Below are 27046 nucleotides of genomic sequence, written 5' to 3' on the forward strand. Positions count from 1 at the left end.
AGCAACTGTGATCCCAAAACAACAGGAAACGAGCAATCCATAGCAGTTCATTTACCAAACATTATATAAATTATACGCTCTGAGTTCAAAATTCAGTACATTATAATACCAAAGAATTACTATTTATTTGATCCCAAAACACTACATGAAAAAAATGCAGTCCTTCAGCATTCAGAGATGTAGAGGCCAAAAGCCTAGGCATTGACGAAAAGGAAATGTTGCTCAGTGCAAAATAAAGGGCACAGTAACAATAAATACAGGAAGATTTTTGCATGGTATGTTGGTACAAATTAATTTCACAGATGAGCTGTCTCTCCTAAAGCTCAGGCAAATTCCAGTCTCTGAAAGCAGCGCAGTGAAACATCCTGGCATTCCAAGTGCTGGTACACATGTCCTTGATGCCCCACCATGGCAACAGGACTGTGTCCTTTCAGAGGTCCAGAGCAGGCCCTGACCTGGGCTCTCAGTGCCCAGCTGGTGCTGACACTGCAGCAGTGCCAGCAGAGCCTGAGCTGGAGCCTGCATTGCCCCAGGCAGGCGTGAGTTAATGCTGCTCAAGAGCAACAGGATGCCTTTGGGCAGGAGCAGTGACAAGGGGTTACAGAGGGGAACTTGGGGAGAAGCTCAGATTGGGCATCTTGAGGGATGTAAATCACAATGATTAAAATAGTGTATGAGGGTTGATTTTGGGCTATTAAAATTTCTTCATGATTTTGCTTGCATTGTTCAGTATGTGTCATAAATCATTTGCAACACTTCAGGAAAAAGCAAGCAGTTTCACATGGGATCATGTTGGAATTGTGCCATCAGTAAAACTGAGCTGTGCTATTTGACAAAAAGCCTTGTGTCAAGGCAAACTAATGACTATTGTTTGACAATTAAAGCTCAGAATTTTCAGGCAAAATAATGGGCCATTTTTCTTATTCTACATGCATGTTTCATTTTGGCTCAAGAGGTTAATAGAACAAAACTATCCTTTGTTGAAGGATTGCTTTTTTTCTTTTCTCCTTTGGCCTCATTTACATTACTCCTTCACTTTGGTATCATGTTCTCAGATCAGCTCTTCTTTCTCTTTTTCTTTTGTTTCTTCTCCTCCATCCCACACATATGCTTAAAAAAAAAAAAGGCACAAAAGAGAAAACCAAAACCACTAGAGGCTGGAGCTAATGCTGTTCTGGAAAATGCTTCTTTTTTGAATAAGCTATTGCCAGCCAGCCACTTCCTTTCCCCCAACTGTACCAATTTAAAAACAGTGTTTAGCAAAGTTTAGGGAAACGTTTTTAAAGTCTGTCTCCTAAATAACCATCCTATCATAATATTTTCGGAAAATTAAAAGTTGAGTCACATAAATATATAAATATATACACTATTGCTCTCAGATGCTAGGAAATCTGCAACTGCCTAAGAAAAATCCTGAGGCTGAAATGAATTGTGTCTTAAAACACACATTCCCTAAATGTTTTATTCCCTGCTTCATTCACAAACAGCGTGGGAATTCCTCTGTACACCTGTAAGATTAACACCAAATAGGAACTATAACATCTGTCTGCATAAATATAAGTCTGAGTTATGAAGGAATATCTAATCTTAGAATAGCTTGTTCTGATAGAAGAATCAGGAAACTATACACATCACTGCAAACCCATCATTTTTCCTGACATGGAAGACCTTTCATACAGAGATGACTATGAATACCCATGTTGTTCCTACGAGAGGTTAAGAAATCTATTTTTTCCTCCTCTCAGTCTGGGAAAAAAAAACAACCTTTCTGGTAGAGAAAAAATTCTGGTAAGCAGAGGAAACTGGCACTTAGAGAAAAAGTATTCTCTGTATAATGCCCTGGAAGGTATATTATATTATAATACCCTCTATAGCTCTCCCCACACAGCAGCATCAAGCTCATGTGCAGAAAGGTGGTACCTGGGAAACATGAAGGACAATATTCAGAGTCTGGTTGCTCTCTGTAAGCCAACCAGTGGGTGCTGCAGTGTTGTCAGAGTTTCTTTCAGATCTACAACGTAGGGTTAGTTAACAAAATCAGTAATTTCAGTTATTTCCATTCCGTTATCTTCTTGTACTCACAAATATTATGTCTACAGAACACTGCAGCCCCCAGTGTGAAGGTGTCTACTAAACTCCTACTCATTATCCACAACAAAGATGACAAGCAGGATGTTCAACAGTCATCTGTAATATGCACTACTGAAATTTTGCATGAGGTCAGGTTTAAAATAGTATATTTACAAACTGTTTTCAAAGAGTAATAAACCCACATTTGCCCAGTTTGAGGAGTGCACGTGTGAGTTTTTAAAATCCTCTGATAATTCTCTTCTATGAATATACATTTTAAGTATATCTTGGAGGGATACCTAAAATGATGATCTAGCATTATGACAAGTTTTAATGGATAGCCAAGTGTCTGGATGGATGGATGGTAACACCAGCCAAGGGTCTTCTCCCTGTTCATTTAAGGTATTCCCTGGAAAGACTTTTGCTGTCTGAGGGCTTGAAACCCAGACTGAACAGATCTGGTCCTTGGACACCCAGGCCCTCCCACGCTGTGTGGTGCAGCTATTCATGAACAAATGGGTTTATGCCTGCCTGAAGACAAAGGGCTGCTCTGTGCTACATGGGGGACAGGTCTCAGCAGAACAGTATTGTGACAAAGGATGCAGCCTCTGCTGCTCACACCACTGGGGCTCTGTTCTGGAATGCCCTCAGTGCCTGCCTTTGAGACAGGTGAGCAATCCTGGCAATCCAGCAGTGATGTCAAGTTAGGAGGTGCAGGCCTGTACCTAATAAGCCTTTACTGGCTTTCTCTGACTCTGTTTTTGATGAGCAGAACCAAAACTATTTGGTACATATCTTTGGAAGAACATTCCTATCTTACCAGCTTCCCGAGCTTTCCCCTTTTAAACTGCTACAAGCCACCATTCATGCGTGTGGCTGGAAGCTGCATGAGTTCCCAAGCCCGGCTTCTTTCTGGTCAAGCCCTGCAGAAAACTAATAATTTTTTTTTTTTTTTAATAGTGTAATGAAATGTTCTGGAAGTACAGAACTGTAGATAAATACTTGGATATATAAAAAAATAATTATTGGGAAATTCTGCTTCACGTTTCCACCACAAAGGCTACATTTCAGGGTTGTGAGAATCAGCATCACTGTGCTGCTGCAGGACCTCTGCGAGCCGTGGAGCTCCACTCAGGGCAGGCAGAGGAGCCGTGCTGTCGGTGCCCGGGCAGTGCCGGGGCTGGGTCAGTGCCCAGCTGGGCAGCGCTGCGAGCGGGCAGCGCAGGGGCCGGGAGCCGCCGGGAGCCTCCGTGCGCGCTCGGTGCGGGCGCGGCCGGCACAGCTGCGGAGGGTGCATTGATCCGCTCCGCTCTCGCCCTCAGACGAGCGCTTCTCACCGGGCCCCGGGCTCATCGGAGCGCAGCGCGCCCTCGCCTCAGGGCAGCGGGGAGCGAAGGCGCCGCAGGGCGGGGTGCGGGAACGGAGGGAGGTCCCTCGGCCCCTCCCTGCTGCCGAGTGGCGGCGGCCCCGCTTCCCCCACGGCACTGCGCGGGGGACCCGGTCCCGCCCCGGGGGCGGTCGGGGGCGGCCGGCCCGTCCCCTTTAAGCGGCGCGGCGGAGGGTCCCGCCCGCTCATTTCCGAGCACGCAGGAAGTGCAGGCGGGCTCCGCGCCGGCCCGCGCGGTGAGTACGGCGGCACTGCGCCCCTCCGCCCTCCCGCCGCCCCACTCCTCCCCGGCCCCGCGTCCCTCACCTGCCCGCCGCCCCTCGCCGCTGCCGGCTAAAGGTGCCGCGCAGCGCCCCGGAGCCCTCCCGGCCGCGGGCAGCGGCACCGCGGCGGGCCCGGCCCCGTGTCCCGGCCCGGAGCGGGCTGCGGCCGGCCCGTACCAAGCGCCCCGAGCGGCCGCGGGTCTGCACAACCGGGGCTGCCGGGGGCTGCCCCGACCGCCCTGGCGCGGTGGCCTGGCACACCGGGCCACTCGGTTGTACCGTAGCGCTGTCTCAACAATAAAACGAATGTGTCCCTCACGGCTGCGTTTCCATTGTGTTCGCTGGCCGTAGGCGTGCTGCGAGCGCGTTTGTGCAGCCGCAGGCAGCGGGATGCAGCGGGCGGCCCCCCCGGCACAGCGCGGCGCTGGAGCCGGCACGGGGCAGCGCCCGCCCGGCCGGGCTGTGCCGGGCTGCGGGGCGGCCTTCGGGCTCGCTGCGGCCGCGAGAAACCCCCCGTTCCTTCCATCAAACCCCCAGAACAGGGGAAATGATGGTGAGGGTGCTTAATTATCCTCAGTGGAATGTTGAGCCTTGTTTAAACTGCGGTTTACATCTCGGTTTTGTCAGACGCGTTCTTGCTCGGTAAATTCTGTGCTCTCGCAAACTGTGAGAGTTTGGTGTTGAGCATAAAAATAGACTGTGTGATTGTCACCAGTCAATTAATTCAGAAATGCTAAAGCAGAAACGGAGGATGTTGAAATTTGCAAGACCTTTTTTGAACCTGAGTATGTAGAAATTTAAATTTGGTAGTTTGTGTTTTCAGTGAAGTGTAATCAGTGTTTACTTTATTCTGTGGTTTTGTTGTTGGTTTGTGCTTTTTTCTCTTCAAGTCCCTCTGTCAGGTGGAAATTGAGACACTGATCTCTTCTGCTAAACCTGCAGATGATGGATAAGGACTAACTTTATTGTCTTTTCTCCGGTAACTCAACTGCAGAAAAGAGAGGTTGTTTCAACACTGAGTCAGTATCTCTCGGTTTAAGGTCATACAGTAAAAATACCTTTTTTCCCCCTTTCTTCTTGGAGGCTGTAATGCTAGGCCTCGTAGGACAGTTTCTTCTTTTCCAGCATGCACTAGCTGCAAGTTCCTACCTTGCTTTAGTGTGTTTGAGGGAAACTTCTGGCTTCCCTTTGTTTATTGGCTAGATAGAGGGTCTCCAAGGAGCACCAAAGACAGCAGTTTGGGAATATTCCCAGTAGCTGTCAGTGGAGGTAGATGTGTTTTGCAGAGGGGTGTTAGCTACGAGGCTCAATTACACTGGGAGGCTCTACCAGTGAGTCCTTATCAGAAATATCAGGAGACTGCCCTGAGCATTGCTACAGCACCATCAGTAAACTGTCCTAAACCATCAGCAGCTAAACATGGGAGGAGGAGCAGTGGCTATTGAAGTACATGACTGTACTGCCCAAACAGGCATTCTTTAGCTTGTCTGTTGCTGGAGAAAACATGTGAGGACTTCAGTATGATTAAGATTAGGTGATCTTGAATAGTTCTTTTCCTTCTTGATCCCATGACTTTGTTTTAGCGTTTTTCTCAGGCTTAAGGAATAAAGGAGAAAAAGAAACCCCCCAAAGCTGTTGGTACAGCTGCTGCATTGTGGTAGAAGTTGCACCAAATTACTCTTGAATGTAAATTCTTTGCTTTTATGATCCAAGCCCAGGATATGGGTCTTCCCAAGTCAGTGAGAAACATCATCTGAGGGCATGGTTAAATAATAAGTAGCTGTGGTCTCTTACCAAGAAAACCCGCAAGCATATTTGGCACAAGAATTTCAACCCCTGCATCACAGTCTGCTACTTCATGCTTGCCAGAAATGTTCTGTGGACCTCTTTATAAGAAGAATCCATCAGAATCACCTGAACTTTTAAAAGAGATAAAACTAAACTCCCAGGAGGGCGGGTATGAGAAATATGAGGTCAGTTTTTTTCACTGCAGAAAACAAATTGCACAATATTTTTCTTGTCTCTGAAGCAGCCTGTCATTATGAAGCAAGCTTCATGACTTGCAGTATTTTCTCCTTAAATAATGCGGAAACAGGATCACAGAGGTGGGATCAAAGTCAGGCTTTGGATAAGTGCTGGAGCTGATAATGTCCTTGGCTTTTTGTTGGCTCATCTGCCCTCTAAAGGATCAGCCCTTCAGAATAAAAGCATGGAAAAAGGCCATAATAATTTTGCTTCTGGAGAAATAACATAGAAAATAGGCAGGCATTTCAAGAGTACAAGACTTGCTTTAAAAAAAAAAATCATTCTCAAAGGGCACATTGGGAAGAAAATATTTTCAGGAGCATATTGTTTTTAGAAAAAAAAGACCAAGCCACAAATAACTGCTTTACCTATGTATCTAATTATACTCTTTTAAGCTTAATGCTAGAAGTGGGGAAATGAGACCAGAGCTCACAAGGTGTTGATAAAAGAAATATAATGCTTTATGAAGGGAATGGGAATATAGTTTTATTTCTGAGTTGGAACCACAGCTTATAAGAAGAAATTTGTGGAAGGGCACTTGTTACTGTCTGCCAGAACAGCTTCATTCTGAATGATGATTAGAAAAGACCAGCACATCCATTAATATTATAGTTCATAAAAAAATAAAATCTGGAAGTGTGCAATTACTTTAATATCTTTAATTTCCTTTTTATTAAGCTCTTAGAATTTTTTTTTTTTTGAGGGCAGGAAAAATTCTGCAAGTTACAGCCCTCCAGTCATGGTGCAAAAGTAGTTGAATAGGGTACTGTTTTAGAGCCTGGTTTAGAGGCCCATTTTGGGTGCAGCTAGCTTCTGCTTTTATCCAGGCCGTTAAAAAAAATTTGTTAGGCTGCAAGTATTTTGTGTGTACTTAAAAATGTAGACTGACAAGTTATTCAGCTTAGTATTTCTTGGGTATCTAATACTTTATGGTGTGTGTAGTCTAAATTGGTGATTCTGATGGTCACTGATGGCTGAGAAAATCTTTTAAAAAGAGTAACAAGGTAATCATTGCAAGCTGTGTGTAGTCACTAAAGATGGGAGATTGAAGGAAAAAGGAAGATGGCTTTTTATGCCTAGTCCTTGAAGGTGCTGCATATGCAAACCTGGCACAGTAAAATACTTGTGAGAAGCTTGCACTCTCTCTGCTGGCTCTGGGCTGTCTGTGCTGCAGCTCTGGGTTATGCTAAGGCTGGCAGGAGCCACTTGCTCCACAATCATTTCTGAATGGGATTTGGTGCAATAATATCTTGAAACAATCTCTGCTTTACCTTACTTGTTTTAAAGGCTCTTTCCATTCACACACCAAATCCTCTAAAATCAAGTTGATAAAACTGGCAAGTTACTTCAAGCTGTGAGTGCAAATGTGAGCTCTGGAAAGAGCATCAGAAGAGTTGGTGTTTCAGAGTGAAGTTCAGAGAGTCTAAATCAGATGACATGAGGAAACTATCCTGTGAGGAAATCATGTATGTACTTTTTAAGTTTATTTCCTGAGAGTCATCTCCAGCTGTAATACAAAGTGACTGTAGTGATTGGCCTGTTTACTGATTTAAAGCTGCCTGCAGTGTAGGTGCTTTCCAGCACAGTGCTCTTGGGTCTGATTGCTTCCTGTGGCCCTTCCTGTGTTCCTGGGAAGGTTTTGGTCTGGAGCCCATCTCCCTGCCCTGCCTGCAGTGGAGGGTGCCCATGTCTCCTTGGGGAGGTGCATTTGAGGAGGGTGGTGGCAGCAGGGCCAGAGCTGCCTCTGTTTTACTTCAGCCTTTTCCCCCCTTTAATTCTTTCACTGGTGGAGTGAGTGGGTGGTGAAGGGCAGGTCTGTCTGGCTTTTGTTCTTACCTTTCCTCCTCCCTGTACTCACTGGTGGTGTTTCACTGGTGAAGCAGCTCCTGGCAGTGGATCCTTCTCTTTTGGTACTGGGCTCTCTGGTAGGGGTGTCACTAAGGACAGCTGTCCAGAAAGCAGAGATCAGCACCCAACAGCCACCATGTGCATCCTGCTGTCAAAAGTGAGGCTTCCCATCAGCTCCTCTACCACAGCCAGAAGTGGCCTAAAATGTCAGTCATGCATCAATGCATTGCTGCAATAGATGGAGGGGTAAGAGAGTTTACCTGTGGCAGCCTGAGTACAAGTACACACTTGGCAACTGCAGAAGAAGTGCAGAATGGAAGTGCTGTAGCTGTCTCAGCAGCGTAGGGGTGGCTGGGCTGCTGCTGGGGGAGGGTTTGGTGGGAGGCACTTCTGGCACTGTTCTCCCAAAAGCTAGGGAAAGTAATTTCACTCTTCTCTGGCATTCTGAGGGAATTTCTGTTCAAGGAAATCCATGTGCTAGTTGTAGAGCAGAAGTAAAATTCTCTCATGGCTAACAAATCCTCTGGAGATGGGTCCTACCCACATACTATTAAGGGCGGTGACTGGCAGCAGTCGTCTCCTTTTTCTGAATGTAGCTCCAGGCAGGTTCTCAGGTGTTCAGAGTAAAAATAATACAATGCAGAACAGGTAGGAGTTAAAAGTAGCTTAGAAATACAGTACTTGCAGTTATTGTATTTCCAAGTAAAATTACTGAGCAGATGAGGTTCTTTTATGTAGACACTTCTTGTATTTAACTCTATAAATGAACATCAACCACAAAATGAGGTTAGTGTGTCTGCACTGTTAATTGTGCTTTTTGTCAGGACAATATATGAATGCTTTCATCGAAGACCAAAATTACAGGACACCTGAGTTGTCCAAAAAGTTGTGGATGACCTACAGCAGTTTTGTATTGACTAGCCCCAGGTGATTGTGTCAAGAAAAGGGCCCTGATAGTTTTTCCGATGCCAGTTGCCAGAGACACGGAAGGACAGTTTGTGGCTTTCAGGTGTGTAATTGCAGGAAGACATGAAAATTTAAAGCTGATGACTGAGGTGCTGCTGTACAGAGGTTCTGAGCTAATCCTGTGTGTAGCTGTTGTGTTTGTAGTGTGTTGTGTGTGGTAGTCAGTTGCAGCCAGATCGGTAACCAGGCAGATTTTCTGCTCCCCCCGTGCTGGTGTGTGGTGTTTGCATCCTCTCCGTAGAAACTGCAGAAATAATACTTAGAGAGTTCTGGGTGGGGTTTGTGCTGCTGCTGCTGCAGGGGCAGGTGCTGAGCAGCCATGCACAGGAAGCAATTGAAGCTTGTTGGGAGCACAGCTGAATTAAAGCAGAGGAAATGATGTAAATGAACTTGTGTTTTGAAGCACACTTTGAAAACACCAAGTGCTACTCTTGAGCACTGTTCAGAGTGAACCCACAGTTCTGAGGCTAATGCATAAGTTTCTGTGAAATAAAATATGTCCTGCAAGGTGTTTTGGGTGACAGCTTTCAGATGACTTGTGGCAGCACTTCTGCTGTCTCTTAAAGGCTTCCCCAAGCAGTGGTGTCAGAGAGGATGGCACTTGACAGCACTGTTGATGTTGCTCACTGCCCCAGGGGCAGCAGATGCCTTGCATGTCTAGTGCTCTGGCAGAGTGAAAATTGAGACTGCTGAGGGATGGTAGTATAGTCCATCTTTCATGTGCTCTGTGAGTTCCTGATACACATCTTCTGTCTGTACAAGACTTCTGTCTTCTGAAGAGGAGACATACAATTTGTGAGCTAGGAGGATGAGTATTGGTTGCAATCAATGCTGGCTGGACAGAGGCTGGCAGGTTTCTTCCCAGCACTGTTAAATCATTGCTCCAGTAAGATGCCTCTGCAGGGCAAACTTTGCCCCAGTGCCCCCAGTGTTTGGCAAACTGGGATGTTAACATCCAAAATACTGTATTAGATTCTGCTATGAAGTGCTGCTATGCATGTTTCTCCATGTTGGATTTTTTAAATTAGGGTTTGGGCAGAATCCAGTGATTTTGAATTCTTTTGCATTTACCTCTTCAGAATTCCTCCTTAGTTTAAGGTCCTGGGCAGATGGACAGGTGGAAATATCAATTGTGTGAGGGGACAGGAAGGGAGGGAAAAAACCAGCTCCAGACCAGTGTTCAAAGAGTGTAATAGAAGTTGTTGCCAGTAGAACCATGTGTTAAATACAGCACTTGTGACAAGTGACTGTGGTAACAACCTCTATGTCCCTGCTGTGAAGCAAAACAAGCAAAAAAAATTAGAAAAACATAAAAGTAGTGAGATATGAACACAGCAAAAGAAGAGTGCAAGGAGCCTGCAAAAACTTATCAGACGTTTGCAAAAACTCTTGGCTTCTCTGCCCTTCCAACCATGAGGATCTTTTCCTGAAGAGAAGGGGAGGAAAGGCAGTTCAAGTGGTCCAAAGACTGACTTCAGGGACTTGAAAAACAAAGCAAGAGAGGTGAAGCAGCACAATGCCAAGGGTTCAGTGTTTGAGGTTTCTAGTTGTTCATACTGGCAACTCTTTCAATACCAGGAAAATACCAAGATAGACAGTTCTGACAAGCTGCTGGCTTTTCTGCTTCCAGTGAAGCTTGGTATTGCTAGTCCTTTAAGAGTAAGTTAATGCTTAGGTATAATGTCATACTGAAAAATTACAGATGACATTAGCTGTGCTTCTGGAATGCACCAGATGTTTCTCAATGGTTTGGCATCCAGCTTTCATGACTGGTGACATATTCGTGGCTGACTTGTTGTGCTGAAAGCGGAACCTGAGCTATTACACTGAATTTTAGCCTTTCTAAAAACATTTGTAGTTTGTGTTTCTCCTTCCATCTTCAGTTGAGGACTGAGAAATAGCAAAGTGAGCACAGTTTTCAAAACCACATGTGAATTTAAGCTAGCTGATTCAGTTTTATTTAAGAAAAACTTGAGGGTGTTTGATTTTCAAAGTAGCATTTTCTCAGGATTTCTGGATCAAGTAGTATTTTAAGCTGTTTAAAACTCTCAGGCCAGACTATCCCTTGGACAAAATGCACAGAAATATCTTCCAGTGGTCACTTCAGGAGTCCTCAAGCACGCACTGAGGAGACTTATGTACAAATATTCCCTGGTCCAGGTAACCCTCAAAAAATTTGGCAATAAATCATAACTTTGGTGAGAATATTGCAGTGGTACGTAGTTGTCCAACAAAACTTTTTTCTTGAATTTAAATCAATTTCCTATAAACATTTCTGGTTTTAACATGAATATTAATAGAGGTTTGAAAGTATTTTTAAGAAAGTTGGATGCACTTGAGACTTTAACTTCTTTCTGTTTCCACTTCAACTGCTATAGCTGCATCATAGTCTGGAATATTACATCCTTGAAAACAGTGTCACTCTTATCATAGAAAAAAATTCCAAGAAAAGGAAAAAGTTTAACTTCTCTACATTATGAAGTCTCTAACTTTTTTTTAAATGCTGGCCAATTTGCTGTGCAACTGTTAGAAAGAACAGGGTATAGACTGTCCTTTTCCATCCCTTCATTTCATTACATAAGAAAAAGAAAATCTCCATGTGAGAGCCACCTGTGAGTGGCTCAAACAATCTGTTTTGCTCTACAGCATTTTTAGATTTGCTCTGCAGTACAAGGAAACTGCATGTATGACCTTTGTTCTTACCTCCCTCACCGGCTCCATGTATGAACTTGAATGACAATTACCCTTTAAAAACAGCTCAAGAGTTGACATAGGTTGGCATTTATATTTTCACTAGGTTAGGTTACAGTAGCTGTGTTATCTTGATCTCCATGTATAGCTAAGTAGATGACAGAGATGGGAGGAAACAGAAGACAGCTTGATTCTGGGAATGCAGTTAGATGTGCAGCTCAGGTGAAAACCATGTTATTCTCATCTCTTTGCTTTTGCCAGCTGCCATTCCACAGTGGAAGTCTGCAGCCCTTCTCAGTGACTGGTTTGAATAAATAGAGCACAGCATCAGTGAAAATGTAGGTGTGCTGTGCAAATGCTGTGCACGTGGGCTGGGATCACTTTTTACTGCCCTGTTGCATTTGAGGGAGCAGGCTCATCTTGTGTGGGGGAAATATTTACTGGGCCCTTTGAAGTTGTTTAGACACTTAGGATGCACAAAGAATGTTTCACCTTTCCTCATTCACTTTGATTCAGGGCGATGCTGTGTTTCTAAGTGTAACTGTTTTTCTGTCCTTCTGAAGCAGGCTGTTTTCTGTGCAAAAAACCCCTACCTACAGCATTACCTTTTTGAAGACTGCTGGGAATCTTAAGTTTAATTTGTGCCTCTTGCTGCAGCTGTTGCTTTGTCCTACAGAAAGAAGTATAAACATCTCCCAGCATGTGGTCTATCAGAGACTACTGTGCATCCTTGAAGATAAGCTGCAGTTGCTGTAAGTGGGATTTAGTTTTGCTTAAGCTCTCCTCCACAGCCTTCTTCCCTTGATTGGGTGTGCAGTGTTAAAGAGGCTGTTGGGAGGCTCTGCCACCTTGCAGTGGACAGGCTGCTGGGTGTGGCTGCTCAGGTGTTGTGCCCAGGAACCCAAATGCTGCTGTGTTAGAATTTATGCAGCTCCTTATGGGGGACTGTGTCTTTAATAAGGGTTTAACACAGCCTGTTGTAAAAGCAGGCTGGGTTCTTGCCCAATGCTCATGTGAAAAACAGCATTACTTTGGAGATGTTGGGAATACCAGGAGAAAGATCTTCCCTGATAACTGTGCTGAGGTAGCTCTTGTGCTTCTGTTCTTATTTCTAGGTTGAGCTCTGGCAACCAGCAAAATAGGTGCAGTAAGTGTAGTCATATAAAACTGCTGTTCCTTTAATTCTCTGACAATAAGGGGAAGAAGACATGCTTCACCAAACTTGGAGTTTGTGGTTTTCTTGCCAAATTTAAAAAGAGGAATAGCACCAACAGCAGTGCAGAAACCCACAAGCTGAATAATATAAACGATAGGAAAAGTTGTGTCATACAGAAAAGCTACTGTCTTGTGAAAGCTGAAGGTAGAAGAGCTTTTTGTGACAGCTGTTCAATAATAATTTTAAAACAAGCAAGCAAATGACACTCCTTCAGCTGGTCCTATCTAGGACATTTTACCTAGTTTTTCTTGCCAAACAGATGTGTCTCCTCATAAAAACAGTAAAGTGACTGAGAGCTGACTTTTGTTTCCTGAAATGGAATAATACTGACCCGTGTGGTTAAGGTGTAGCTGGTTGGGTTTCAATTTTAATTCAAAATTTTCCAGACAACTGGACTTGCTTTGGATTCACTGAAGCCAAAGCAGGGCTTCTATTCATAAGATCATTACTTACTTTGGATTAGTTATAAAGTAAATAATGTGAATAATACTGTTCTTTTATTTGTCCACTTAACTACGTAATGGGTTTAGTTTTGTTTAGGAACAAGAAATGCCAGGACAAGAGATAACATGCTTGCTTGTCTCATTTATAGGAGATAAAACTGCTTCAGCAAAAGGTTGCTCTTTTTCCTTGTTATTTCACAGTAGATCATGAAAGAATTGTATTTAAACCACTACAGTACAGTTAATATTTCCTTCAAGCATGACAGTGTGACTACTTTTTCCAGGCATTGTCCTGGCAAAAATGCCACCATTTCTAGGTTGTTGGATATCACCTCCTGCTTGCTTTTTCTGAGAACAGAGGCAATAAACCCCACAGGATTTTCTATTCTGTCAGCTTGGCAAGCTGATTTATTTTTTGGCCGTGTGCATGGGGCAGGGAAGGGGTGTGTGGTGCATGAGCAGGATGGGTCGTTCCTGCAGCCCCAAGGCTGTGCTGCTGTTGTAAAAACCCATTCTTGGGAACTTGAAACTGAGGCAGAAATTGCAAGAGAGAGTTTGGGCAAGCTGGAAAGAGCGTGACCTGCTGGATTGTTCTTGATTGCTATGATTCTATAGCACCGCTATTAAAATGAAACCCTACACTTTTCTGTGTTTCTGTGTTTTACAAGTTAGTACAAAGTCTCTTGCTTCGGTTGCATATCCTGAAAAGATGTATTTAATAAGCAGGACCTGGTCCTTGGAAAAGGCAGGTTTTTTATTGATTTTATCTCTCCCTGGTGTTGAGAGTGATTTGATATATCTCATGAAACAAGGGAGATAAGAAACCTGATTTATCTTCCCTGTATACTGCAGCCTCTAATGTTGCAGAGGAAATTTGTGGAGGTTTGGTCTTGATTGTATTTTGGAGCACAGCGTTTCTGCTGGCAAAACAAAGATGTTGCTTTTTGTAGGAGAAACTCTTTGCATGGAGAATATTATTTTTTGAGTAATAAATCCTGTGATTCTTGCACTCTTCACTGAAGTAACTTTTTCCTATGGTTCCCATGCCTGAACTGCTTATTCCTGGTATACTGTGACTTCTAGAATGGTCCTCTTGACAAAGGCATGATTTTTTTTCCCCTCCTATTTAGAAATTAAAGAAATATCTGACATTACCTATTGCAGAGCACTTTATGAACAGCCTGTGAAGAATTTTAATGTGGACAGTTCACGACTGTTCATTTTTTTTCCCCATGTCTTCTATTAAAAATGAAGAGAGATGCTCAGTGATCAGTGCACAGTCATCATTGTTTCCCTGTTTCCCCTATGGGACTCTGGCTTTGGCAAAGGAAACTGATGAAAATCAAGAGGTAGCTTGAAAAATTCCTTTTGGTGTCAACCAGGTAAGCAACAAAACGGAAGCAAAGCTGAAGTTCAGTGCTGATAAACCAAAGGGGGGTGTTGGGACGAATTGGAATAGTATGTCATATTCTAAACTTTCAAGAAGTTGAAAATAAGCTGCTGTTTGTGCTTGTTGTATGTGCTTACCCTGGACAGTGGTTGCAATGTGTACAAGCAAAACTTTCCGGTTTTTCAGAATTCATTGTCAAACTGGGAAGGTCTAAAATACTTTGTGATTATTTTCACTTTCCTATTGGTTTTATTGAATGCAGGTTGTCTTTCCATAATTTGATAGTGCCTTTTAACTTCTCTCCCATCCAGCAGTGCCTGTGTGTGTATGCTTGGGAGGCAGAGCCATAGCTGGAAGCATATCCAGTGGCAGAACTGTAATAAAAAGATGGGGTTTTTTGGTCAGTGAAGAGGGTGAGATTCTTGACTAGTTTTCCATGGAAAGTGAGAACTTCAGCAGTTAATTCTTGTGAATTTCTTCCCCTCTTCTTTTCTTCCTAATAGCTGACAAGTCTTACTTAAGTACTAACTCAACTAGAACTGTGTAATAAAACCCTGGAGAAATTCTTTTGTCTTTTCTGAGGATATACCTCAGCAGACTGTCTAAGCAGAGATGAAGTGATGTGTGCTTAAGGTATGGTTTGAGCCTTTTCACTCTGGGGTTTCTGCAACAGCTGATGCCCAACTTGCTTTGTGTTTGGTTTCAGCCAGTGGGAAGGTGAAGGTGTGCCCAGTGTTCCTCTAACATTCCAAGCTATCCTGTTCTCAGTGGCAGTGTTCTTCAGAATAAGAAGGGAATGTGCAAGGGATGACATTGGACCTTATGTTTTCATTGTGTAACTTGCCAAGAAGAGAAATATGTGTGTGGAGGAGGCTTAAGACAGTGAATATCTGTGGCATCTGGGTGAAATTATGAACAATAAAATAACTCTCAGCTGGAATTTCATGAGCAGCTAAACAGTGTCCATCTAGGGCATGTTGAATGAAAAGGACATGTCAAAAGCAAAACATGCTCACACAAGGAAAGTCCCCACAGTCTGGCATGTAGCCAGGTGCATACTGAATTAGGTCACTGCCTTAAGTGTCAATGTTTGCTCACTTCAGAAAGATGTACTCATCCTTTGCAACAAGGAACAAAAACAGAATGCTAATATAATTCTAAAAATGTAAAGCATTTTCAATTAGCATGCTGGTCTATTCCCTTTGCTTAGAGAATCAGTGAACTTTTTTGTAAGGAACAGAAACATTTCCATTGTTGAATCTACAGAAGGCCCTGGAAATGCAGAAAGTATTAACAACCAGGTGCCTCCAGAAAACCTGCAGATTTTATAAGACTTGTATGAGCCTCAGATGTCTCATTCTTTGGAGATCATGAAGACTACTGCAAATAGACTAGTTCTGAAAAACTGATAGGCAGTTAAATACCAGCATGCAATAATACCAGGTGCAATTTAAAGTTTTGGAACTTAATCTTTAAGCTCTGAAATTCCAGGGACTTCTGTGTGATTACTAATTACCAGGTAATCTTACTGTCCTTTTTTATAAACTTCAGAATGTTCTATGTAACCCAATTAATTTCCCTATTGTGATTTTTGGGATCCCATGTGCTTTTGCTTCTTCTGGGGTTTCACAGCCTGCTTTCTCTTGTAATCATGTTCTACAGACTAGTTACTGGAATTCCTAAAGTAGGGCTGTGCCAGACCACATTCAGATCAAATTTGGGTTGCAAATATGCAAAACAAGGGCTTTTTTTCCCCTCTGTTCTCTGAAAAGAGAGGATAGTGAAATAGAGTGCTCATAAGCTCTCCTTTTCCAATGGGAAAAGAGGAAGGAAGATTCTTGCTGCTTTCACTCACTCTGTGAAGTATTCAAGATGAAATGTGTCTTACTCCTTTATGGTAACTTCCCTCAGCAGAAGTAATACTGAAGGAAAAAAAAAAAGATGTCAATTGGCTCAGTTCCCACTGCTTTAGCAAGCTAACTTACCCATTCAGTTCTCCATGTGCAATTTAAAATTTTCATGTTCGACATAACTGGTTGCGCAAATATTCCTGGCCTTTAAAGGCCACGGTGAAGCTCTAGTGGGAAAAACGCCTGTTCTTCATGGTGAAAGGATGGTCAAACAGAAATAGGCACTGCCTGTCCTGTAAAAAGGCTGTCTTGTTAACAGGATTGTCACTGGCCCAGAGATCAAGGGTTTCAGCTCATGAAGGGATAATTAGAGCCTAGAAGGAAAAGGGGTGTAGTTCTCATTGCTTCAGGAGGGGTCATTGTACGTGTTCCCTGGGCACCCCTCGGGCAGGGCAGTGCCCCGCTCAGCCCTGTGCTGTCTGTCAGCAGGTGCAGTGCTCCTGGCGAGGGCCAGGAACCTGCAGGTGCCCAGCAGTGAGTCCCCACGGGGTCTGTTGGCTTCCCCAGTCCAAGCTTACCGTAATGATGAATGTTGGGCCACAGTGGGAAAGGTGGGAAGAGCAAGAGTTCTCTCACTGCCCCTATTCTCTGAGGGGATCTTCATCTCCTGGTACGTTGTGTCCTCTTGATACCACATCAGGAGATCTGTTCTCCCTTGCTTCTAAGATATGAATGAAACCTAAAGAAACTGAGTGACTCATCAAAGTTGAGCGCAGGGCAATTTGTTGGTGGAGCAAGAATTGACTACAAAAGCCTGCTAGAACTAATGCTCCATCTTCAGGGGTATTGATTTGTCAGTTAACAACTATTAGCATAGTTGGGGCTTGAGTTACTGATATTTTATTCAAGTTAGATAGTTTGATCATTTTTCAATATGCCTTTACTGATTGAAGATGGGTCAGCTTCTGCCTGGAGTAGCTTTAGTACAGTTTAGCATTTACTGAGTTTTAAAGAAACTTATGGTTCTTTATGCTATTAATTGTGGCTTCAGCTCTTGCAGTCTAACAGAACAAGAATTCAGTAAGAAATGTAAAAAACCATCATATGATCATCTTTGTACTAAAGAAAGCTTGGGATGAGATTGTATCATTTCTGTGAAGTGGTTTTATCGTGTAGAATTTTTCTTTTGTCTCCCTTGATTCATCACATCTGGACACTGGTCTGAGGATACATCTGGAGTTAATCACTCTTTATAGGTATTCTACTTGCATTTATATAATATTGTGTTTATGCAGTGAGGAGTGACTAAATTCTGGCTTGTCTGGACTTGAAAGGATGTTATCTAGTATTCAGCTGATAAAACTGTTACTTATTTTGTACCCAAGTCTCCAGTAGCCTTCCATGAGTTCCAGAAGTTTCAGTTTCAGATGAGTAATTGCCTTGAATCTGCTGTATTAAGAATTTCTGCATAATCTGTGTAAATGATTTATTAACAGGGACTTTAGCACTACAAATACTAAAAACTGCTTTGAGCAGTCCTATAGACTTCAGCTGGACAGCTCCAAGGTGTGCAGCTCTTGCCAAACTTGGTGTGGCTGACATGCCTACAAACTTTGTGTGGCTGTGGCAGGCATTGCTGCTGGTGGTATGAATAAGTCACTTAGTCTTTCAGGCCTTGAAACTGGAACTCCCTTGCAAGTGAAGATGCTGCATATGACAATGGCACTGATCAGGGGTACCTGATTCACACTGGAGCAGTATCCTGGCTGGAAGCTGAGTGGGAAGGGAGGAGTGTCACAAAGACTCAATCAGAGAGACACAGTGCCAGGTGTTTGCTGTCAACACACAGGGAGCATTGTGGCATCTTGACTGACTCTCAGGGTCAGCACAAGCTGGGCTGGGTGGCAGCTGGCAGTGCCAGATAAGTCTGCCTAACCCATGTGGAAGGAGTATGGGGGTGAGCTATTTTTTCCTAGTCTCCTAAGGATAGTGAAACTAAACTGGGAGTCTCAGAACTTCCCCCAAACCATAATTGCATAACACAGTCAAAATGGATGTGGAGCTAATAGGTCCCTGGTTAATTTTAATGAGCTTCACTTATTTTATACAAGCAAATTTTAAATGAAAGTATTTTATTAATGTTGAAAGTAGACTAACATGCATTAAGCTTACTTCTTAGTCTTTTATGCTGTCATTGGAGAGGCCCATAAAACATTTAGCTGACTCAGTGCTGAGCAGGACTGTTGGTATCCCCCTCTTGCATAACTGTGGGCTGTTTCTCTGGTCTTTCCCTCCAGGCTGGTTTGGTCAGTCATTTAAGAGTGTGACCCATGAAGTGGTCCCTGCCTCGTCATGCTAGCCCAGCCATGTCAGAAGATGGAAATATTAGCAGATGGATAATCTCAGGATCCCTTTCATCAATCAGGGATTGGTGTTGAATTTTAATTTCTTTTTAATTAGACTTAATCTGAAATGTGGTTTCTGTGAACTTTGATATTAAAATCTATAATACTTTATTCATGAGTGAACAGTTATACCCTGAAAGGTATTTACTTAAAGTAAAAGCAAATGAAATTGCAAGCTTCTGCTGCTTCAAAATAGTTCATGGATTTTTTTTTTTTTTAGGTAGTTTAGAGGAGTAGGAAAGACATGGGATTTGTTGGTATCTTTTTTTCCTCCCACAGAGTAAAACAATGCAAAAAACCCAAGAAGGAATGGGGGAGTTAGAACAAATGTGAAATAAACTGTGATGAGACTGTAAGAACCGTTGCTGCTTTGGCTAACTGTGTGACAAATGCATTTTATTGGACTGTCCATATTACTATTTTCCAGACACTGTCAGAGGGAGTTGCTGATAGGTAATGCAAAAAAAAGAAATGTTTTTTCATTCTCCCTTTATCACTCCTTCTACCATCAGGCTTTTGCATGCATGTGTTAGAACTTTGTTCATGTGTTTCTCAAATGACTGTCTGCTTTGCAGTTCTAATATTCACTTTCTTTTAATTTTAGGTTCTGTCTTCATTTTGATGACTCAAACCTCAGATTCCAAGGAAAGGAGGGGAAGTGGAATAAAATACTCAAGTGCCAGAGGAAAAGCAGGACTAGCCAATGAAAATTATTATTACTAAACTGTAGACTGCTCTCACACAGAGTCGGGGGGGAAAACTGCTGTCTGTTCAAAGCTTACAAAATTACTTATGCAGATTTCCTTCACAAAACTTCAAATAAGCTAGGTTCCTTCAACTAAGGCTGATTTAGGAAATGGGAATATGATTCCCTGCTGGTTTCTTCAATCTTCCTCCACCTTTGCAGGTTTTTTTGTTTGGGGTAGGAAATCCTGAACAAATTGTATGGCGTCAGCCAGACTTAGCATTCATGGTTATGGATGACACAGGAACTTCAGATTTACATCTCTGCAATGACACCTGATTAAGGCAAAGCTGCTCATCTGCTATGTTACCAGAACTCATAGTAGCTGTTACAGTTGAGTTTTTTCTCTAAGATTTGAAGTCTGGGGTGATGTCCCCTGGAAAGCAAGAGCAGATAATTAATCTTTTAGGATTGGAAGCAGAAATAATATGAGAATGCCCAGAAGAGGCTTAGTAATTCAAGCCAGGACTCGTTGGCTATTGGTGGGCCTTGCTTTACTATTCAGTTTAGTCTTGCTCATGTATTTGCTGGAGTGTGCTCCACAAACAGATGGCAATGGATCTCTGCCTGGTGTTGTAGGTGAAACCATGGGTAAAGAATACTATCAAGCTCTCTTGCAGGAACAAGAAGAGCATTATCAAAACCGAGCTACCAGTCTGAAACGTCAGATTGCCCAGCTAAAGCAAGAGCTTCAGGAAATGAGTGACAAACTTAAGTCCCTGCAGGAAAAAAAGAGCCCAAAGGTCAATGGCATGAACTACCAGGGCACCAAAGAACAAACATCCAATGATCTCCTAGAGTTTCTTCATTCCCAGATAGACAAAGCTGAGGTGAGCGTGGGGGCCAAACTGCCTAGTGAATATGGAGTCATTCCTTTTGAAAGCTTCACATCCATGAAAGTATTCCAGCTGGAGATGGGGCTCACTCGGCATCCAGAAGAGAAGCCTGTTAGGAAGGATAAACGAGACGAGTTGGTGGAAGTTATCGAGGCTGGCCTAGAAGTTATCAATAATCCAGATGAAGAAGATGGACAAGATGAAGATGATGGAGTAGGAGACAGGCAGCTGTATAGTGAAAATGATTTTGTAGAAGGTATGTTTACATGCTTCCTAGTCCTTAGCAGAATGTCACAATAGGCATTTAATGGGGTTTGTACTTTTAGATGTTTTACGTACTTGAATAGAGTCTTGAAGAGTAATTGCACATAAGAGCCTTTATTTCTGATGATAAGGATATTACTGCTTCATTATCTTGTGTTTTTCGTGGAGTAACAAATGCATTTCAGAAGGACTCACCACAAGAGGTCTACTGGGGAAGCTGTATCTGCTTAAAATACATATGCATTTGTAATTGATTGTGGCCAAAGTCAGTGTGACACAGCTGCTCATGGTACTAAATAACTGAAAGAATTTCAGTGAAACTGATGGCACTGGGAGGGAGAAATGGATTCATCTCTCCCCTTCCAGACTAGTTAAGCAATCCAGGATGAAGCTACATGGTTTTTCTTCACTTATCTCTATGCCACTTTTAGTTAATAGTCAGGCATTTGACTTTTTTAGAGTTGGCACAGTCATACTGGAGGGAGAGGTAGGCTATGTTCCAGGCCTGCCAGCTGAAGAACTTGGTGTCCTGAATAGACCTTTCATGGTACACAGTTATGGGGTCTGCTAAGCTGTGCAGCCTTCAATTGTTCTCTTGTTTTGTTTTCAGTTTTGTCTCAGTGCCTGTAAGTTTAATTGCAGAACACATATGATTATAAAGGCATATGTAGCAGTTAAACTTTCAACACTTAGGCCCTTAAAAGGTGCAGTAGTGACAAATCCCATAACAGGTGGCTTTCAAGGTATGGTCTCCTGCAATGGAGATAAGTATTATCAAAAACTGCTCTAGTACCTCTTCTTCGTAGTTACAGTAATAAATAGAGTTCATGCTGCCATTAAAGACCAAAAGGTGGACCATGTTACAAGACCATTACTATAGAAGGGATTCTGAAGTTAGCACTGATATCTGTATTATTAAGCAGACATGCTGGACAAAGGTACCATCGGCCTTGAAATAATGGGTTCTTTCAGTCTCACATGATGTAATTGGTCTGTAGTGCAAAAAGTCTCTGTTTTTAACAGCTACTGTGTTTAAAGTTTGATGCAAGTACTCTTCTTCATTCTAGAAGGTGGTACAGGCCATGGAATCCACTCAGCTGTGTCAATGCAACACAGCCTGTGCTGGGCTCATAGTACAGTTCTCATTTAAAACCCTATTATTTTTTCCAGGGGTTATCATTCTTGGGCTTTATTTCTACATCAAGTATTCAGCTGCTTTTCCATTGCTGTTTTAGATATTGCTTGTACTAAAGCAATACTAAATCCACTAAAGCAAGTGGATTTTTATTTTACCATGACTGAAATAGCTGTTGATTTTTTAGTCTACTGCCTTTAATGACAGACATTGAAGAAAGCAAGTAGTTTTAGCATCTTAGAATTACATTTCATACCTCTGCCTCTGTTCACACCCCAGTATTTGGTTTTGGAAATCAAACTAATTCCCTTTTGCTGTAAAGACAGTAACTTCAAACACAGGGTTACAGGAACTATAGGGAAAGGCAAGTCTTTTATGCTGCATATGGGTGTGTTAGCAACCAGCCATAGTGTTATCTAGATCTATTAGTATCTTTCTTCAGACAGAAGTTGTGGGTTGTGTGGGTATTCTGTGGGTTTTTTATGTGCAAATACTGCTGGCTAATTTAGCCAGCAAAAAAAGGCATCTTCTGAATGTTAGCATGTCTTTCTCCACCCCTGTTTTTCCAGAAGCAGACCCAGCCAGTGTTGGTACACACAGGTCCCTTGCCCTGCAGCCCTGTAAACAGGCTCTAGCACTCTGCCTGTGCATCCCCTTTTGATGGAAGTGCAGGTGGAAAGCTGATGCCATTCTGTTTATAAAATATTAGTCCCTTAAGCTGTCCTAAACTGGTAGGATCAAATTGCCTAGCAGGTTGGGATATCAGCTGAAGTCAGAACAGGTCCTGTAACTGTCTTAAGAGAACATCCAGATTGTTGCTGGATTAGTGTTGCTCATTTAGAGAAACAGTTTTTAAAGTTGGCTTCAGTTGAGGCATGTAATTTAAGTTCTACATCCTCTTCAGTTGGTAATTATTTTGTAATAAGGGGTTTGTGACTAAAACCTAGAGTATTGTGCAATTTGAACCTGGAGGCTGAGAAACTTGGTGTGTGGATTATTTTTTTTCACTTCTGGGACAAAAGAGAAAACATGGTACTGCATTAGTTAATACATAACCATCACGTTTTATGCTCAGTATAGATAAGTTGATTTTATCTTCTAACTAGTAGGACAAAACTACTGCATATCTATATACAAAAACTTACCCACAAAACTGTGCTACAAGAAAATTTTATTCTGAAGCCTTCAAGCTTGTTACCTCAAAAAGCTATTTTTATATAGGTCAATATTTGGTTCTGGGAATTATGTCTGCTCTTCTCCTAGACTTGTGAAATAGTAGACTAAACTTTGAACCATGTAAATTTTTGTGATACGTACTTTCAGTTACGCTCTCCTTGGAGAATTTGGTGACTCTTTAAGTAAGTTTAGAATATCTTTTCTTATAGATGATTTGACTTAATGGTGTCTTTTAATGTCTGCTGAATATGTCTTATGTTCTTTCCCAGAATTTATGTTGCCTCTGTTGCCCAGTCAGTTAAGTGTCATTGTCTTCATTTGGAAAAACATCAAGTTCTTTTTTCTTACTGTGTTTTAGGATTTATCTATATTGGAGTAACTTGAGACAACTAATACTAATAACTTGAATTTAAAATCGATGTGCTTTCTGTTTTAAAAATAAAAATTTCCTAAATAAACTTTTTTCTGAAAAAGTACACTTAATTAGCCCACAATACTTATGGTAGTCTGAATCTACTGATTTTTATTACTCTTAATACTAGGCAGGCCAAACAAGTTCCACATGCATGCTGATGGATGCCAACTTTCTGTTGCCACTGTGCATTTTTGCTGTATGTGCTCGATGTAACTGTTGATGCAGCTGCCTCACTGCATGCTCAGCCTCTGGGCTCTGCACAGAGATGTCCTGTGGTGGTGCAGGGAGGCTGTGTCCACAGCAGGGAGCACTCTGGCCAACTGCTTCCTCAACTCACGTTACTTTTTCAGTGTTGCAAAACAGAGCAGTGATCCAAATCTGCTTTGGAATTCTGATAAGGCAGATCTGTCACAACCACACCATGGTTTATGTGCAAGCTTTGAGCAATAACACAAAGTAAAGAAAAGATTTCTAAGTGTATATTACAACTACAAAGATAACTTTCTGAAAACTTCAAATTGTTTTTCACAAAGCTCAGTTGACTTGCTCTGCTGATGAAGGGAAAACCAGCAAATTTCTCAGCTCTGTTTGCTGTACCTGTTTTCCTTTGTAGCAACCCATAATGAAATTTCCAGAATTCTAATATTAGCAGAAGAAAAATTTGACCTGAAAAAAGCCTTGTTGTGCAGTTACTGTTTGAGAAACCCTTTGAAGTATTTTTTTTTTCTTAGTGTTTACATTAGTTCTAAGTGTATGAGAAACAAGAGTATCCTGTTCCCCCTGGATGAAGAGTATCCCTAGAGAGGATAAAAGATGCAATTTTACATATTTTCACAAATGAATGGATTTAGGATTATGAGCAATGGACCTAATTGCTGAGCTGCATGTTCTAAGATAGTCCTCCATTAAAAATAGATTTCTTTGAGATCAGTACTTGATAATTTTGAGAAATGGAGAGTAATTCAGAGGAGATAATAGTATTACCTCTGTCTGTTCCCTTTCTCCAGAAGCGTGTGACATTGAGTCTTGAATGGTGATAGAGAAGCCTTGAGGAGCCTTCATGGACACACTTCACTATCAGTGTAACTGGCTTATTTGGGTTTACATTTATCAGTGTAATTGGCTCTTTTAATCAAGAGATTACAAGCTCTTCCATTGCACAAACATTTAAAATTAACTGTTGGAAAATAGAAGGACTAGTGTCTTTTCAGAAGCTAATTGGCAATTAGCTAATTGCTAATAAAGGTCTTGTTATTGAATGTCTAGCAGTGCTGTTTGGGTCCATTTAGCTTGCTTCTGTGTTTCCAATTGAAACTGGGGAAAATCAGGAAACTTTCTTTAGGTCATCATTGAAAAGGAAGACTTCCCACCCCCACCCATCCTTGGAGTGTAAAAATCCTTTATTCCCATGCTGCAAGCTTCCAAGTGCTTGCCATCCATAGGACAGTGTGGGCTGCTGGTCATGCAAACAGCCCCTGCCTGTGTGCTGCAGGAACTGGCCACTGTCCTGGGAGCTTCAGTGGAGAACTCTAGTACACACAAAATCCATCTGCAATCCAGGGACCAAACACTTCCTGCTAGCTGTAAAGCAAGTAATATTCAAGGCAATAGAAGAACAGCTTTTTGGCTTTGATAGTAACTGATCCCCAGGATTCCTATGTTTAATTTTTTTGATGAGAAGCAGAACTTCTGCAAAGGGAGTAAAGCTTCATGGAGCAGGAATAGCAGCTGTTAGATTATTTCTGCTGCTTTTTACCTCTTTGCTTGTGGAGTTCTCTTTTGCTTGGCAGCCAGTGTATGCTAGTTGCAAGGTGAGATAACAGGTTTTATTAAATGAGTCAGTTCCAAGTGTTAAAAACTTGAATACACTTAGAAGTAAACCAGATATGGGTTCTTTTTCTGGCTGTTCTCAAATCTGGCTTCTGTGCATAGAGACTTTAGTCCCATAAAAGTATTCAAATTAGTAGATTAGCAACAGAAGCTAGCTCATAGCAGGAGAATAACTGTAGGAGTAAATACTATTTAAAAGAAATGTGGCTCTGGTAGCATGTTGAGATTCAAAAGTTTGGAATCTTGTATTTCAACAATTGAATGTTGGCGAGGCACTATTTGAATTTGCATGTTAAGGTCTTTATGAAGTTATAGCAGTGGGTTTTGCTTTAGTTTAATTTTTTTAAAATTAGTGTATAAATTTTTAGTCTGTACTTCAGCCTTCTGTTGTAGACTAAGCTCATAGTTTGATTTAAGATAAGCTATTGGCAGCTGGTATGCTTTTAAAAAATTTCACTTATGTTGTAAATGGTATTTTTATCTGTAAACAGCTATTGGATAGCAGAGAAAATAATAAAATATAAAATATAAAATTTGATTAATTTCCCCAGGAGTCCTGGTACAAAGTATTTGCTGCCTAATACATGAAAGTGTGATGTATGAGCACTGTGGTGCATCAGCTACTCCATTAACCAAGATGCTGTTTTCAGCCTACAGTGCTGGAGCACAAAGAGTTGGAATGGAAAAGGGTTGAGAGGGATTTAAAATCTTGTGCTGCTTCTGGCACTCAGCATTGTGGGCTTTCATATTTTTGAAACACCATTTTCAGTGCTTGTAATTAATAATGATTTGAAAATAAGCATTAAAATGTGGTGGGTACTTCTGCATCTCTGTGCTGACAAAGGCATAAATGTGAATTTCAGTCTCTTCAAGGAGAGCATTGCAGATCTTTGTTCAAAGGGTAAAAGCCTCTCAGCTGAGAGCTTCAGTCATCACTGAGTTCCAGTGTGATGGACCAGCTCGTTCTGCTACACCATGTGTCCCACGGCCCCTCAGTGGTGCTCATCCACGTTGTCTGTTGGGTCTGCCAGTGCACAGTCCACAAGACAGGCTGGATTACAGAGCTGAGCATGGGAGGGGTGTAAGGAGCTTGCTGTAAAAGAGAGACTGCTGGGCAGAAGGAGGGAACATCAGTGAATGAAACTGGGTTTGGTTTGGGGATGGAGACTGGAGCAGAGGAACGCGGAGGTAGATTTAGGGAAAGGATTCTTTCTTTGTGAATGGAATCTGGGATATAGAGAAAGAAGTTAGGTCAAGGTGGTGTGCACATTCTTTTGCTTCTTGTATTGAAAGGGAAGGGGACATGGAGAATACTTGCCTGGGCAGAGGGAGAGACACAAAGCTCTACCATCCCTTCTTTCTGGTTCCTGAGACAGTCAAAGCCAAGCTGCTCTAAGGTGAGAGCTGCTTCCTTTGCATACTTTGTCTGGTGTTGATTTCAGTTGCACAAAAAGACAACAAAAAGGACACTATCAATGCTGGGTACAAAAGAAAACCTTTTGTGTCACTGGTATGGTTTGTCTGCTCTGTGGCCTGCCACCAGCTGCTTTCTGGGTGGGAGGCCTGGGAGGGATTTCAGCTGCTGAGGAGCCTGGCTTGGAGAAGGGGCAGTTCAGGGCAGCCAGGTGCAAGGAAATGCATTGTGTTAGGGCAGGGGTGTGCATCCTTCCCACTTTGTAACTTTCTCTATGGTCTGGGTGGCCACTTAACTGGAATGTAATGCCAGTTTGTGGTGCAGCTTGTGGTTCTTCTGGATAAAACATCTTTTTCTTGCTGGTGAGAGGAAAGCAGAGATGGGATGAATGTAAGGCATTTTTGTTGGAGGATTTTTTCTGTCATCATTTCTTACTCTCAGGTATAGATATGGAATGATGAGCTTGAGTCCTTTCCTGTGTGGTGTAAAATTAGAGTCTGTTGGTTTAACTTCCTTCTTTGATGGTCCTTAAGTTAAAGGCCCGTATTCTGAAAGGGACAGATTTTTTTTCTACCCATTTGGAGTAAAATATCTCTCAACAGATAGTCCTGTTTCTGGAGGGACCAGCACTTCTGTCCTAAAGTGTGACAGCCACATAGAAAAACTTCTGCCTATGT

General features: G+C 42.3%; 1 protein-coding gene across 1 annotated transcript in view; it reads left to right on the forward strand.

Annotated features, from left to right (window-relative positions):
* The first annotated feature begins 3520 nt into the window (after positions 1-3520).
* The window catches only part of CSGALNACT2 (chondroitin sulfate N-acetylgalactosaminyltransferase 2), a 32680-nt gene continuing 9154 nt past the window's right edge, over positions 3521-27046 (forward strand). Inside the window, exons 1-2 of the mRNA XM_054637545.2 lie at positions 3521-3693; positions 19159-20391. Coding sequence (XP_054493520.2) covers positions 19728-20391 — 664 coding nt within the window. The 5' untranslated portion in view covers positions 3521-3693; positions 19159-19727. The remainder of the gene's footprint in view (positions 3694-19158; positions 20392-27046) is intronic.

The sequence above is a fragment of the Agelaius phoeniceus genome, chromosome 9, assembly GCF_051311805.1.
Source record: "Agelaius phoeniceus isolate bAgePho1 chromosome 9, bAgePho1.hap1, whole genome shotgun sequence".
NCBI lineage: Eukaryota > Metazoa > Chordata > Aves > Passeriformes > Icteridae > Agelaius > Agelaius phoeniceus.